The sequence below is a fragment of the Rhinolophus sinicus genome, chromosome 16 (genome assembly GCF_057876585.1).
Source record: "Rhinolophus sinicus isolate RSI-liver-muscle chromosome 16, RSI-T2T, whole genome shotgun sequence".
Taxonomy (NCBI): domain Eukaryota; kingdom Metazoa; phylum Chordata; class Mammalia; order Chiroptera; family Rhinolophidae; genus Rhinolophus; species Rhinolophus sinicus.
In genome coordinates, this window is record NC_142516.1 from 136,215,767 (window position 1) to 136,231,677 (window position 15,911).

General features: G+C 42.4%; 1 protein-coding gene across 1 annotated transcript in view; it reads left to right on the plus strand.

The window, feature by feature from the left end:
• Positions 1-5,075: 5,075 nt before the first annotated feature.
• The window catches only part of PSD3 (pleckstrin and Sec7 domain containing 3), a 428,991-nt gene continuing 418,155 nt past the window's right edge, over positions 5,076-15,911 (plus strand). The window contains exon 1 of the mRNA XM_019742071.3: positions 5,076-5,843. Within this exon, the coding sequence (XP_019597630.3) occupies positions 5,091-5,843 (753 nt within the window). The 5' untranslated portion in view covers positions 5,076-5,090. The remainder of the gene's footprint in view (positions 5,844-15,911) is intronic.

Consider the following 15,911-nt stretch of genomic DNA (forward strand, 5'->3'; position numbering starts at 1 on the left):
TAACTGCTCAGCACTTCCACAGATGAAAGGGCTTTGGAAGCCATGACTGAGAGGATGACCATCTGGGCATGACACAGGACAGAGCATTTACGTTCCTCGTGGCTGGTGCTCTGGTCTGTTCGAAACTTTTACCCTTTACTTCCAAAGCAGTCAGCCTGTGTGAACAGATGCCAGGGTAGGCACATAGCAACTTGAAATATGAAGAATCTCTCAAAACACACCAATGTGTATATGGATTTGGGGTGGCAGGCAACAGAGAAAATAGAAACAGGACGAAAATGAAAGACTTTCTCATTAGAATATTTTTCAAGCGTTCCCATCTGGTTCTTCCATAAACAATCATCACAGTGGGGTATATCTGACATGGTGTCACCTCCTGAAGAAATGAGCTCGGCTTGCTTTTTGGGAAGAGGTGAAGAATGGCCACAGGGGAGTGAGTTTGGAGAAAGTAAGAGGTGGAGAGGTTGAGGGGACCATGTACCCCTGGGACTTGGAGAGGATGTAAGAAAAATTTTCTTTTTTTTAAATTAAATTTATTGGGATGATATTAATAAGATTATATAAGTTTCATGTGTAGAAGTCTATAATACATCATCTGTGTATCGCATTGCGTGTTCGCCACTCAGAGTCAAGTCTCCACCCATCACCATGTATTTGACCCCCTTTCCCCTCGTCTATCTTCCCCCCCATCCCTAAGTTTTCTTTATTTCACCTGTCCAAATCTCAAGTCTTTGTCTATAAAATAGAAGATAAAGTCAGCCTCTAAATACACGCATTGGGAAGCAGTGTGGCATCATGGAAAGAGCATCCACTTTGGAGCCTGAACGGTCCAGGCCTGCAGCCACTTAAATGCTATGTCACTCTGGGAAAAGAATTTCATTTCTGCGGACTTCAGTGCCATGTCTTTGAGACAGTGCATCTAATATTTACCTCCTTCTGAAGATTAGAAGTTATATACATGTAATGGGCATGGCAGGGTCAGGCATATAGTAGACAGTTAATGGTAGCTACCATCATCACCATCATCAAGATCACTACTATACAAATCTCTTCAGAATAATGGAGAAAACTAAGCTACAACTATGAAGGCATATTCCTAACCAGTAGACAGAATATCCTGGAAAATCTTGGAGCCTTACCTGATATGGCAGGCGTAGGGATGCTTAATGTTTATTCTCGGCACTGGTCTGACTCTCCTCGGTCATATCCTTCAGTTCAGTCCCATATCCATGCCGTTGACATGCCCTCTCTTAGCCTCTTCATGCCTCCGTAGCCATTCAGGTTTCATTTCTGCCAAGCCCTCTCTCAATGCCGTGCCCCATCCCCATTTCTGCCTTGTCTCTCATTCTTTCTTGACTCCAGACCACATTTTCCAAACACATCCTTATAGCAGGAAATGGTTATAGTTACCACCTTCTTTGCTTCTTGTCAGGTTGTGAACGCCCAACAGATCACAAACAAATTGAGCAGAGTAACTCCAGGAGGCTCCTAATTGAATGGTCAGGGTCAGACTGCTTTGGACTCTACCTTCCGGGAGAAGGAATGAGTATTGGGGGGCAGACTGTGAGTCCTTGGACTCATATTCAGTGGAATTTCCTAGGACACAAGCCTCTAATGCATGTTCTCTGGAATTGCCATTCTTGGGAGAATTACTTTTCTTCAACTCAGAAGCTCTTAAAGAAAAACTAGGGAAACAACTGTAGAGAGGGTAGAGCTCCCTGGGCAGCAAAGGCAATACATACAGAGTGGATGGATCTTTCCTGGGAATCCAGACTTTGGAGATAGGAGGTACAGACAGGCTGGACAAGCTGTGTGGAGTATGTCCCCCAGTCGTAGAGAGGAGTGGAAAGAGTCAGACCTGGATCAAAATCTCAACGACTGCCCTCCCTAACCATGTTGCTTTAAGCAAGTTACTTTATCTACCCTATTCTCTCTTTCTGCATTTCTAAAAGGGGAATCGTGTTACCTACTTACTTCGTGAGGTTGTCATAAGGTGTAAGTTAGAGAAGTGAGTGCTCTGACATCCCTCCCCAGTGCCCACTCCCCTCTCACCCTTATTAAGTTTGTAGAATGTTCTTTTTCTCTCTAGAAGTGAGAAGAAATCATTAGCAGAGACAGTACAATTTAAATAATCTGTTGTTTGCATTCACACCTTATGAATCTTGATGGTCAGTGGTGGTGGAGAAATATGAAGTCGACTTAGAATCCATTCAGACAAAGAAATCTTGAATCTTCAGAGAAATCAGATACAATGATTTAGCTTAGACTTACTATTAATCAGAATATTATTATAACACCCATCCTGGCTAAAAGACTTTACGTATATGAATTTTGTGTTTACAAAGTACTCTTAGATAGATTATCCTATTTGACCTTCAAAACAATTCTGTAAGTCAGGAAGGGCAAAAATTTATTTCACTCAGGTAAGTCCAGTGAGGTTCAGAAACTTGCTGGTTCACATAAATGATCATGGCAGGACACAAACGCATGTCTCCAGACCCCGAATTCACTGCTGACTCTTCCCTTATCCCAGTTAATTCCTCAGCTCTTAGGTGCTTACCCATCAATACAAAGCATAAAAACTTGCATGTGATTGTCTATTGCATCTTTAAAAAAATATATATTTTTATGCAGCAGCTCAAATTGTTCCATTGGGTCAACCAATTTTCTCTAGGCCTCAATAGTATGCAGCTATAAACACAAGGCGTTGCTAACATTTATGGAGAAACCATTATGTACCAGGTACTATTACAGTCCTTCACATACACTTTCATTTAATCCTCTCAACAACCCTATGAAGTCAGTACCTCATCTTACAGAAGAAGAAACTGATTATCAGAGAGTTTAAGTAATTTGCTGAAGGTCACACAGCCAAACAGTAGACTCAGAGCTGTGCCATTTACATCACAGCAGAAACCCAAGTTTCTCTGGTGCTTACGCCTGCTTCTCATACAGACCCCCAACTTTCTAAAGTTGCTCCCAAATACTAAGGGTGACTTCCGAAGTTGTCATACATGTGTCGTCCAGGTCAGCCCTCCCGTTAAGTCTCCTGTGGCACCCACCATTTCTCTTCTCCTATTCTAGCCCGCACAACCTAGAAATGGAATATTTGGCAGTGGTAGGCTCGCAAATAAAAAGTTAGAAGACAGAAGTATCCTGAACATACCCCCACAGTTGTTTTTGTTTTTTGTACATTGTTTTATTTGGAGGTTAGAGTTGAAAGTTCTCCTCCAACAGCTCTTTAAAAGCCCCTTCCTATCTGGGGAAGTTTGGGTAAAAAAGCATCAGGCAGTTATTTCACTTCCCTGAGTCCACACTCCTCACCGGCCTCAGAGGATTGTGCTGTGCCTCGAATAACATGGCGTCGGTATGTGAGGCACCTAGTGTACGGCTTGGCATCGTGAGAAACTAAAACGAAAAGGTGGTTCCCTCGCACCCAAACCCCTGTTCTATATGAAGAAATAGCTCCTAGCCTGATTAGTGATCAGTTAACAAACTAGTATTAGTTGAGTGATTATAATGTTCAAGCAAATTCTTTTATAGGAAAGTGGGAAAATTACATAAAGAGAACTAGATATCACTCACACAAGCTTTTTGTTGAAAATTAGTGTAATCAGATAAACATCATTATTTCAATATGTGAGTCTAAGACTTGGGTGTAATATTGTTTTGCTGAATTTTTCTCTGTAATGGTATTTGTTATAAAGGGATTATAGAGGCCCATGCCTGGCCCAGAGAGCTCTGGACACATCTCTGAGGAGGTGTCACCTACCTGTCTGGAAATGTGAGCAAAGATTCCATAACCTTGGGTGAAAATCTGTATGAAGAGGCTTAAGAAGGAAAACCAAGACAGAACCCCAACCACTCATCCTGAGAATTTCCTAAGACGCACCCTTGCCAGCTGTGGTCAGCCAGGGCTGAGGTCCTCGATTACTCCTGGGGTGCTGCCAATGTGAGGTCATGGCCAGCTGTGAGGGAGAGGCAGTGGGGCCTCTGAACGGCAGAGCAGCCAGCTTTCTGGGCTGCCCGCTCAGTTTGTCTCCAGGATGATTTACTGGTTCTCTTTCAGTCAAGTTCAAATTGATTAAAAAAAAAAAAAAAAATGCTTTACCACCCCTGCCCCCTTCCCTCCCCAGGAACAAGGTCAACAGGACTCAAAAGCTTTTTTTTTTCTATTGTGAGAGATAGTGAGTCTATAGTAATACTGAATGTAAATTACCCCATGAGTTTTTCAGGTGATTTGCTATTGTTCTCACGAGTAAGAAGGCTAAAGTATTTTTTAAAACAAATAACAAAAAACCCTCCTGCCTGATTTGTTACCTGGATATTTTTTTTCTTATTTTATCTTTGCCTTTTCTTCTTCTTTTTAAAAATATTCTCTTTTTCATCTTTGTCTTTTTTTTATTTTTATTTTTTAAATTGTGTGTGTGTGTGTGTGTGTGTGTGTGTGTGTGTGATGTCAAGTATTTTGATATAGGACTGCGGGACTACCTTTGGGGAACTCCTAAATAACCACAGGATTTAAAGTGGAAATTCACTAAAACATTAAAGTTGTTTAAAACTATGTGTTATCAGCACAAGCAAGATAGATTAAAAGCACACTGTGAAGTTTACGGGAGGCTTCATCTATAAATGACACGGGGTCTCACAGGTCAGACATCCAACAGGTGCAGCTAATACAGAGCTTAGGGTTAAACAACGAAACAAATAGCTTTAGTGTTTTCATTTCAAATATGGGAAGGGGACAATTAAGAAAAAGGAATTCCATTTGACACACGAAGGTGAGAGAGGCCAAGTCTTGACTGTCTCTGCCCATCCTTCACTCCCAGGTGGTTCTCCACCATCTGCCCGTTTTTGCGATTCTGTGAAGTGAGTGCAGAGTCTGGTCCCATCGCCAAGATCATCCCCTGACCCCTGCTCCTTGAAGACTCCCCCAGGTGCTGAAGGTGTGTCATTTGCTTCCTCAGGCTGTCAGTGGAACCATGGGGCCATCAAGACATGTCTACCTACAGCAGCTGGCGTTTGTATCCCTGGGCACTGAGGTCTGAAACACAACCCTGGCAAGGACCAGCCCTACCCCCTTGGAGGAAATGGCTGAGCAGCCTGAGCAACAGCAGATGAAAACTTCCTTCCTCTTCATCCAGCTGCAGGCCCCCCCTGCCGGAGCTGTCCCCGCCCTGTCTCCAGCCGCTGCAGCCCCAGGGGGCCCAGAGGAGGGACTTGCTTTCCCCAGTCCCAGAACCGGGTTCTTGGCAGGCCTGGACCTCAGGCACACACAGGGCTGGGCTGCTCCTCCCTCACGCCTGTTACAGAAGGAGGGCCCTGGGACAGAGCAACCAGCTGCTTTCAGTTGCTCTTCTCCAAGGGAGAAGGAGAGACAGGAAAAACCCCAGGATCTGGATGTAAGGAGGGGTGGTGTTTGCAGATCCCCACGTTACAGGCGTTCCTTGGCCCCTGACTCCAGGAAACTTGGCCAGCTCCAGCCCCTGTCATGCAGACTTCCTAACCCAGATGTCATCATGAGCGATGGAAGCAGCAATCCCTCCATTCGCTGGAAGCACGGGTCGGTCATCACTGCCCCCCGAGACCTTTGGGACACAGACTCTCAGTCCTGGAATACTTTGGGATGCTCAATCCCACAGGCCTCTCTGGCCAACTCTGCTGACAGGGGTGAAAGGGCCGTGCCGGGGAGAGGTGCTGCCACCTGCCAGGAACTTCCGAGGAGCGGTAAAGAGGGTGCAGGTACCACCGTGCGGGCGCGGAGGGCACAGCTGTACAGATACTGTCCGCCCATTCAGACCAGCAAGAGTTACCTGGCCCCACCCACCGCTCTGCCTCTCAAGGTAAGAAAGTGTGTGTGGCTGAATCCCCCAGACCCCAGATGTTTCCACTGGAAGAGAGAATGGAGAGAGGTGACAGATGTGCCCACGAGGGCTCCCAGTTCCTCACACTGGGTGTCCCTCCACTCTGGATGGGCTACACCTCGGTAGCAGAGGTCCCACTGGCCACAGTCCTCCTGGGCTGGCTCTTCCTCGGTGCTCTGCCATCTTCTCAGCCATTAGCAACATTTTATCTGCGAAAAGAGAATGAACAACTGTTTCCCCAGATTTCTGCCAAAGATAGAAGAAAAGTCAGGCAAGGAAGTGCATACTGTCCAGGGAAGAGCCGAGGGAAGGACAGAGGGGGGTGCACAGGCGTATACTGATGTACCGGCCATTACGCTAGGTGCTTTCTTACACCCCATTTGTCCTCAGAACCACCCTGAAAAACAGAGGCTCACATCTGCAATTTCAGATGAGGGAACTGAGAAGTGACTCAGCAAAAATCCCCCCCACCCCCCCTTCGAAAAAAGCAAGGGCAGAAGCAAAACCTATTCTCCAGAATGGGCACTGGGGACTTTGGCGAGGCTTCAGAGAGTTTTGTGGAGGTTTCCAGAACTGTAGCACAGCCTTGGAACTCAGCTACGTCCTTGTACATTTGGCCTTCTAGCGCCCACATTCACCTCGCACTTACCCCAAGTAGATGTGTAGCCCTGGGCATCAGCCTCCTACCCTCCATTTTCCATCAGGAAGGGACAGGGAAGTACTGTGTGGGTCCCAGGGTCTCTTCCAGCTCTAATGGGCTCTACATCCCGATCACAGCCATGCCCACTCTTTGTTATTAGCATCTTATTTTCTGACTCAGCCTCCTCATCATGCTGATGCCTGAGCCCAGCCTGCCTTCTCCACCCAGCTCAGGTGTGCCACTCCTAAAATAGGTGGACAAAAGAACAAAATGATGCTTTTATTTTCCCTCCCCCAATAGCACGGACATCTTGCTATACTTTGCACTATCTAGGTGATGGGCGTGAGGGTGAGGAAAAGTTTGTGTGTTGGGGTTGGTGGGATGAGACAGAGGATGGGGGACCTCTTATTGGAGTATGTGGAAAGTTGACTTGGCGGGGACTCTTGGAGAAGTCATGCGAGAAATGGGGTAAATTCACAACTTCGGAAAAAGGGCCTTCCCTGGGCTTGAAAGTGATGGTGCTTCATCTAGATTCTGTGGCTCTCTCCTACGTGCTTCTATAGCCCACCCCTCCATGCCCTTTCTCCTTTCAATAAGGAACCTGTATAGCCACATTTGAGAATCAGGGAGAAAGAATGAGCCCAAGTTCTCTTTGGAGGGGAACTCTTGGAAGAAGAGATTTGCTAGCATGCTTTCTTAAGAAATAGTTTACATTCCATCCTAGTTCTTGTAGCACTCATTTCCTACTGGGATTTCGGAGGAATCACATACCCATGCGTCAGAGACCAGTCTCTGGTTTTGGGGTCACACAGTAGTTGTTTGTGTACTTTAATGCTGTGTGGATGACTTAAAAACTCCATCTTCCCCTGTTCTCTTTTCCCGCCTTCCAGGTATAAGCCAAAGCCTCAGAGCTGTTGCCGTTTCTCTAGGGAGAGGCACTTTGGGATACGGTCCAAGTAGGTAGATTTCTGCCTTGTCTGCAGAAATCTAATAGGGCCCCAGACATCTGCCCTATCTAAAGTGAAGACTGCAAGATTCCTCACTAAAAACTTAGAAACCCCAGGTTCAAGTCCTAACCTTGAGCAATCCGCCAGAGCTCTCAGTTTTCCCATCTGGAAAACCTGCCTCACGGTTGCTATGGAGATTTGCTATGGAGACAAAGTGTTGGGCCAGTGAAAGGAGCCCGCAGTAGCCCTGTCTTAAGGGAGAGAAGAGGAGAAGAAAAATTCGTGGGACACGAGGCAGGGCCAAGGGTGCCATGGAGTTAGAGGTGTCAGTGTAGGGTGGGTCTAATAAGGAAGCAGGGCTACAAAAATGTCTCCTTCACCTTGCTGTGATTCCCTCTGCCATGGGAAGGAGGGGAGTTGGGAAGTGAGCACCTTTTGAACCACACGTCCTTTAAATGCGTTATGGCTATTACTTACCAGGTGACCCCTTGCCTGGTCTTGGGTGTTAGAAAAAGTAGCAAAATCAACAGAAATAGCTTTTCCATCTGCCCAGCCATGAGCAGATGAAGATGTCCTCTGGGTTTGATCAATTAGTATATGAGAATTACCTAGTCCTCCTATGTTTTGCAATTCAGCTTTATGAGTCACAGCAAAGTGGCAGAAGGCTGATTAAAAATGTCTTCTCATCAGCTATGAACCGTGAGGCCCTTGATTCCCCATGATGAGCTCTGTCACTTGATATCCTCAGGAAAATGTGATCAATTATATTTATTAAAGTGAAATGTGATCAATTATATTTATTATGGAAGCAAAATCTTTTACTACATGTGTGTCATAGGACTGATACTTTCCTAGCAGAAAAATCTGGATCTTAAGTGTAAACTCTTCTTTACAGCGCTCCAAATGGCTAAATGTGTTCTTCACTGCTGAAACAAATAGGCCTCTGAGTGAAAAGTGTTGACTTACACCCTTCCAAGTATCATTAGGAGTGATTGCAGAGAATCAAATCACTTAGTTCTTAATTTATGCTGTGACTGGGTGATAGTAAAAACAACTATAGGACTCTATGACCTACAGAGGGTTTCCAACGCATGATTTCCTCTTATTAGAACCTGAAAAACTCTGTGAGGATGTGTATTATTATCATTCCCACTTCATGGCAGAAGACAGATACTTGAGGACGGTCAGCAACTTGCTGAGATCCAGGACTAGGACATGGCAGCTTAGGACAGAGCTCAAGTTGTCCACCCTGAGGCCAGAGTTCTTGCCGCCTTCTCTCACCATCTTCTGAGAGGGTGAGATTGTTTTGGAAGGCAATCCACCATTTCCTGGGATCTGGTGGTGTCTACTGTGCTCCTACTTTCTCTGGTGGAGAGGCTGTGAGAAGGACCCTCTGTATCAGGTCTAATGTCCTGGCCTTTTGTAAACAAGCATTGAAGACCTAGCTTTAGAAGGCTTGGCATTCCAACCCCGGGCAATGCCAGCTGAGGGCTATAACATTCCTGCAATGAGTCCATCAGTGTGAATCAGAAGTATTCCGTGGTCTGGGGCCAGCGCCTGCCCTAATGATTTCTTGGACCTCGGTGCTGCCGCCTCTCTGTGGGAACACAAGGAACTGTCATGTGTGACAGGTTAGGGGCTGGAGATATGAAGCCCATACGAAGACACAGGAAACAGACACAAATCAAAAGAAAGGAGAAAAAGCTTTCTCTACGATCAGTTTGGGCAATTTACAATTTTTTACTGTGTCTTCGTAGGTTATATAGTGCACATTTTGAAATAACAGTGACTTTGGTGTGTCAATGACGTTAGAAAATTAGCAGTGAATATAATTTTTAAAATTTCCCCCCAGATGACATTTTTACAAACCCCACAAAATTTCCACCAGTAGCTTTAAATTTCCCAGAAAGTTTACTTGTGTTGGTCTTCCTTTTTCTCTTCCTTTGTCACCTGAAAAACAATCAACTTTTTGAGTTTCCTCAGCAGCTCCTAGCGCGTTCAGGGTTCAGAAGACAGGGTGAGAGTGAGCAAGATAGACATGGAGTTGGTGGGAGGCTTGTGTGGGAGGGAGACAGGGATGAGTACGTTATTCCTTAAGGAAGTGAGTGGAAATTCAGTGCCTGTCTGTTTTCTTATAAACAGGCCCTGTCTCGCCGACTAGAGAAAATAGTTTTAACTCTCTGTGTCTTGGATTGTTTTGCCTTAAAATAAAACCGACATCTGAAATACAAATCTATGAAGTCTGTTACATTTTTGATAGAAAGTTTTTATGTAGGGTAAAGGTCATTTAGGAGATAAAAATGAAGCTCTGCTTCTGCCAACTAACTAGCTCAGTGGCCCCCAGCAACTCATTGAGCAAAGCTAAGCTTTCACATTTGTTCTCTGAGGTCTTTCCAGTTCTGACATTCTATGATAAGTACGAGGATGCATCCAGAGAGGGAATGAAACTGGTTAATGAAATACAAGTGTTAAAATAATTTAATTTCATCTGACTCAGCCTGTCTCTAAAGGTTAATTATTCTGTCAAATGACTTGACTTCAGGGAAGCTGCAGACAGCGGGACTCTCCTCTCTCAGGGAGATCTCGGGTTTCATGGTTGTGTACGAATAGCACAGTGCCTGGCACAGAGCAGGCACTTAACAGTCAGTGGAATAAATGAATGAATGAGCCTTTGAAAATATGATTAACGTTCAGTGATATGAAAGAGTCAGTGCCTTCTTGGAGCCACAACACACATCGCCACCACAGAATTTTTGGGCCAGAATTGCAAGGTCTCTGTCCTCTAATGAATGATAGTTCCTTCCCTGACCAGATTCTATTTGAATGCAATTCCCTTTTGGAGTTAAAGATTGACCTCCGGGTATACTTAACCCCCAGGAAGAGGTCATTTATCTCATTGGGGTAAACACATTTACTTACCCAATCCGGTTTGACTTTTCTGGCCTGTCATAGGTTTAGAAACTGTTATGTTCATAGAATGGTATTCTAGATAATTCTGTCTTTATATTAATCCTCTCGGGGAATAATTTAAAATTTAGAAAAAGAAGCTAGAACAAAGAGAGAGCTTCCACAAATGCCCATATAGTAATTTTAACAGCAATGTAGATAAATGTGCAGTGGTGTCCCTTTGACAAGATTTTGGTATTTAGAAGACAGTATTGATTAAATTGAAAAGCTTATCTTCAGTCTATTTTACACTGCATTGGTTTTGACACAGATATCTTGATTTATTACTTGAGTAAATAAAGCACGAGATAGCAGAATGGGTGTCAATTGTTTTTCATCTTGTGATTTGCCTTGGTGTTCCCATGACAACGTTCTCTCACTTCTTTTCTCTCCTTACCTTTCCCATTCACGCACAGAAGTCCTGTGGATCATTGTACAGGCACTACCCTCATGGAACTATGCATCCACCTGAGCATCTTGATTGGAAGAAGAGGGCCGAGAGTGCATGGACCAATTGAGAGTTGTGTGTCCCTGTGCCATTGTAGAAGAGCAACAGGAGTCAAAGCTGGGACTTCAGGGCTCTATCCCTTTCTTTGGTTCAGGTTGGCTAAGTAAGGACAAGTCTCTTCATTCTGGGTCTTAATCCCTTATCTGTAATGTGAAAAAGATTAGACTGTGGTTTCCTCCCTTCTAGCTATGATGCTAGATTCTTGTCAATTTATTTGGGCCTGTACTTGTGAAAACTCAGCTGAAACTATAGCTTTTGATAACAAATCTCTAAAAGTCCATCATATTTAAAAGTCATTGCTGTTGGGAAACTCCTTTATTCATAAAATTAGATGACTGTCCAGTATCCAGAGGATAAATAAGAACTAAAATGCGTTTTTAAACATTTTATTTCAATATATATGCCCAATGTTCTAATCTCGAGAGTTATTTTTTTTTTTTACAAAATGTTGGTAGCATTAGTCAAGTATTAGGTTTTGCATGGAGATTTGGACACAAAGACAAAATTGTTTTTTATAGTGGATTTTTATAACTATGCAAAAAGGAATTGTGTTTTGTTATTCTCCCATATTAAAAAGAAATAAATTTGCTAAAAATGTTTCTTCTCATGAATCAATTACTCAGCAAAGGGAATATTGAAAACCAATTCCACTCAGGAATTAAGGCCTAGAATGATGAAGGGACTTGTCCTTACCCAGCTAGTTTGAATCGGTTTCAATTGGTTGCCTCAGTTTAAGTTTGAAGTTTTGTGCCCTTGAACACAACTCTTCTATCACTTGTAGATTTAGTTCGGATTCTTGGTTATGTAAAATAGAAACCCTCAAGGCTACTTAATCCCAAATTAGGGGGATTCATTAGAAGGAGAACACCTGTGTGAAGTGTAGGGTCTTGTAGAACCCAAGGGCAGAGATGCAGATGGGCCTCAGGACCAACAGGAATGAGGGCTCCAGAGCATTCAGCTCTCTCTTTTCATCTCTTCTCTCTACTGCCTTTTGCCCTTCTCTGCGCTTTTCTCTGAATCATTCTTCCTCTTTCTACACATATGGTCCCTCCACTCCCTCCTCCACAGGGAGAACTATGGCCATCCACAGTTCCCAAATTTACATCTCCTTTCTTTAGAGACAATCCAGACGAAGACTGGAATTCCTTAGGCCTGCTTCCCAATCCCCCTGGGAAGAGGATCATTGGTCCAGTGTATGTTGGGTGTCTACCCAATTTACTATGGTGGGGTAGGGCTGGGTACAGCTCACATGGTATTATTAGGTCTGCTGAGAGCCCAAAGATGGTTGGTTATAATCATGTAAACCTTGGAAAGGGACAATTTCTAAAAATTGATGGGAGAGGAGGGGAGCCAGTGTGAACAACCAGCTCAATAAATCACAAAAGTACTTTCAGAGAGTTATCAACTAAAATTTATAAGACAATTGATTGCCTTGTATAGATGTCCTATCTGAGCCCTCTCAGATTTTACAGAAGCCAGCTTTTATAGCCTTTGGGGAGATTTTAAAAAAGAGCATTCCCTGAGCTAAGCAATATATTGGAATCAAATTATTGCCTACATGGTTTATAAATAGATTTGCTTCCAGAATCCATTACTAGTTATGATATGGTAAATTTTCTCTTTCAAGGATTTTTTTCTCTGTAGATTTTTAGAGACTATAATGCTGCAAGATTTACCTAAACATAAGTCCTTAAGTGAAAGTGGGGTTCTGTAGTAAGCAGATTGTTATCTTGGATTCTGCATGTGCTCTTTTCAACTTTACAGCAACTCACTGGGACTCCTGGCCTAGTATTCAAGATTTCAGAACAACAACAACAAAAAAGTGAAGATAAGCCATGTTCTTTGAACTGGGTTATACTGATTCCTTGAACTGAACCATATCAATGAAAAACAAAATGTGGTAAATGCGGAATGATGGCTCCATGTAGTTAACACTGCTGAGCTATTGCTGGGCTGCATTTTTAGGAAGTTCACTTTCCTTCATTCTAAAATAATCAGCAGCTGTGACTCTTTTTTGGCTGCCCTTTGTGTTGTCCATATTTCCTGTGATTATATTTAGTCAATTTTAACTTTTTGGAATTTTACTTTCAATTTTTGGGATGTGTGATTTTGTATTAACCTTTCAATAACCAGATCCAGATTATGAGCTAATGTGTTCCAGGGTTTTATCATTTGGTGATGTTTTATCATTTGAAAATCCCATTTTAGCTGCAAGGAGCTTGATTACTCTTCATTGAGTGCTCAATCTGATTGTAAGATGAAGTAACAATTAAAATGTCACCCCATTTATTCCATGCCATAAGCAGAGAGATCTCAGGAGAGTTGTTGTTTTTTGTTTGTTTTCTTTTTTTTTTTTTTTTTTTAATATACACTCAATCTTTTTCCTTAAATAATTTCAAGGGCCCTACAACTATAGCACAAATAATAAATGAAGGTAATGGTGAAGTTTACTACAGTAGTAATAAAGAATCAGTTCTAGGAAAATATAAATTAGGGTAAAGATGAAGAAAAGATCAGGTCAAAATCAGGAAAAGAACCCAAAAGAACATGCCATAAAGGCCTACAGAGCTGGTATGTTTGAAAGTCAGATTTAGCCATGGGCTTCCTAGCTGCCCAAGCTTAAAGTGACATGGTTAGCTACACAGTTCTGATTGTGAGAAGGGAAGGAAGGAGGAAGGGAGGAAGGAAGTAACGAAGGAAGGAATTCCTTTAACGTGTTCCACAGAAAATAATTATTTAAAAAGAACAAATTTTGCTTGCACTTTAAAATAAAAAATAACATATTGGATGAAAAAAAACTTTTCTAAGGAGCACTTAATATTTACTATTTTCCTGTATGTTTGTGTATGTGTGTGTGTGTGTGTATAATTTTCTTGATAATTTATCACTATAGTACCAGCATTGCTTGCTGATAACTCTAGATCTGTAAGACTATTTGCTTTTAAACTTAATGCCCCCAAATACTCTGCTGTCTAAGTTCTTTTGGCTTTTTAGTAATTTTTTAGTTTCCTCTATGCTGGCCTCTCCTTTCTGGCTGCTATTAGTGTGCCTACCTCTAATTTACTTCTTTTGCTCCACCGCAGGTCAGGAAACTAGACAACAAATTTGTCTAAATTGTAAGGCAAGTTTGTTAATTATGAAAAGTAAAAGTAAAAAGGCTCTGTGTGAGGGGTTGAGTGGCTCATCTAAGGAGAAATGCTCATGGATTTTACTATCTCATGACATTTTCTTCTGATTTTATGTGTTGGGATGATGCTGTTGCTTTCTATGATTATGGTCACACTGTGGATGAAAAAAGTTGCTGAAGAAATAACTTTTGGATCCATTCATTTAGTAACTATTTCTTGACCACCAGCTGTGTGGCAGGCACTGTTCTAGGTGCTGGGGATACAGCAGGGAGTAGGCAAAGTCCTTGCTCGCACATTCTAGTAGGAGCAGGAAATGATAAACAAGTAAACAAGACATGGATATCGAAGATTGTGACAAGTGCTCGAAGAAAATAAAACAGAAGGGAGTGATAAGGTGAGGGGTGCAAGAATGAATAGTTTGTGTGATGAGAGAAGGCATCACAGAGAAGGTGACTCTGAGCTAAGAGTTGAAGTTATTTGTAGGAGCCAGACATGGGAAAATCAGGGCATGGAAGGTTCTAGATAGGGGTTAACAGAAGAGTCCCATGTACCTGCAGGATCATAAGTGAAAAGAAATTACTGGAAAATCAGGGCCATAGGTAGGGGCAGATCACATAGGGCCTCAGTGTCTCAGATAAGGAGTGTGAATTTTATTCTAAGTACAGAGAGGATCCTTTGAAGAGTTTTCACTTCAGCATGAAAGAAACACAGACATTAAGAGGAGGGTGGCTGGATTTATGAAGTGACTTCCCTACAGTTATTCTGCAGATTACAAGATTCAATATCCCTGCCTTTCCCTGCCTAATCTTGTCGAAGGACCCTTGAGGTACACAATGTAAACCTCTCTGATTGACAGGGAGCTCTAATTTTTCCCCCAAAGTCCTTTAGTTCTGAACTGTAGAGGTATGATAAATTCATGACGGATTAAGACAGGCGAAGTGGGGAGAAAGCTCCATTTCTCAAGGATTTGAGATGTCCCCAGATGAACCTGCATTCTAATGATAGACAATAGAGTAAATGCTTTTAATATTTCTAACTTTGAAAAATTTAATTTGCTGCAGTGTATAACATTTAGGATTTAAATAGAGAAACTTTTTTTATCACTACAAAATGCATTATATAGATTAGGTGCTCCATAAATATTTCTTACCTTCAAGATCACCTATGGCAAAGCCACTCTAAATGGCATTTTCTTTTACTAATTCTTTCCTTATGTCCTTTAGTCCCACCATTCCACATTCATGAGTTACCGAACTGTGAGTCCATCCAGGCCGGTCACTTGTCAAGCAAGTGGTGGTTGGCACTGTTGGAGTTGATCCAAAGTTGAATAAAACTTCAAGCTATCTTTGGATTCATAAATAGTGATAATTTATGAAAATGTATTTCTCTTGTGGCTTAGACTAATGTTAAAGGAGCTCTTGGGTGGGCCTGTGGCCAAGGAATAACAGTAATATTTCTCTTCGGTGGAGCTGGTTTGACCTAGTTTTCTAGATGTACTTTGTGAATAATCTTTGTGAGTAATGTCCCCCATCATAGCAATAACTATTCTCTTAAAGAACCAGCTTTTCTCCGTGCTTTCAACAACTTATAAAAGAAATCTTTCCAACTTAAACAAATCATTCCTACCTTACATGCTATTTTAGAAAGCTAGTGGTAAAATTCTTTCCTTTCTCATCCTCGATCTGTTTTAGTAAGTGAACATGTTCTTATAGTTCTCTGCAAACTGCCCTTCCACTACCGTTTTATGCTGTTTTTCAATCACTTATGGCTGGCTGCTTTTTGTTCATTTATTAGTTGTCTTGTTGTTTGTAGCCTCTGAAGCCCTTTGGGAAGAAAAATGGATTACATAAATCCAATTAGAAGTAATTGCAGGAATTA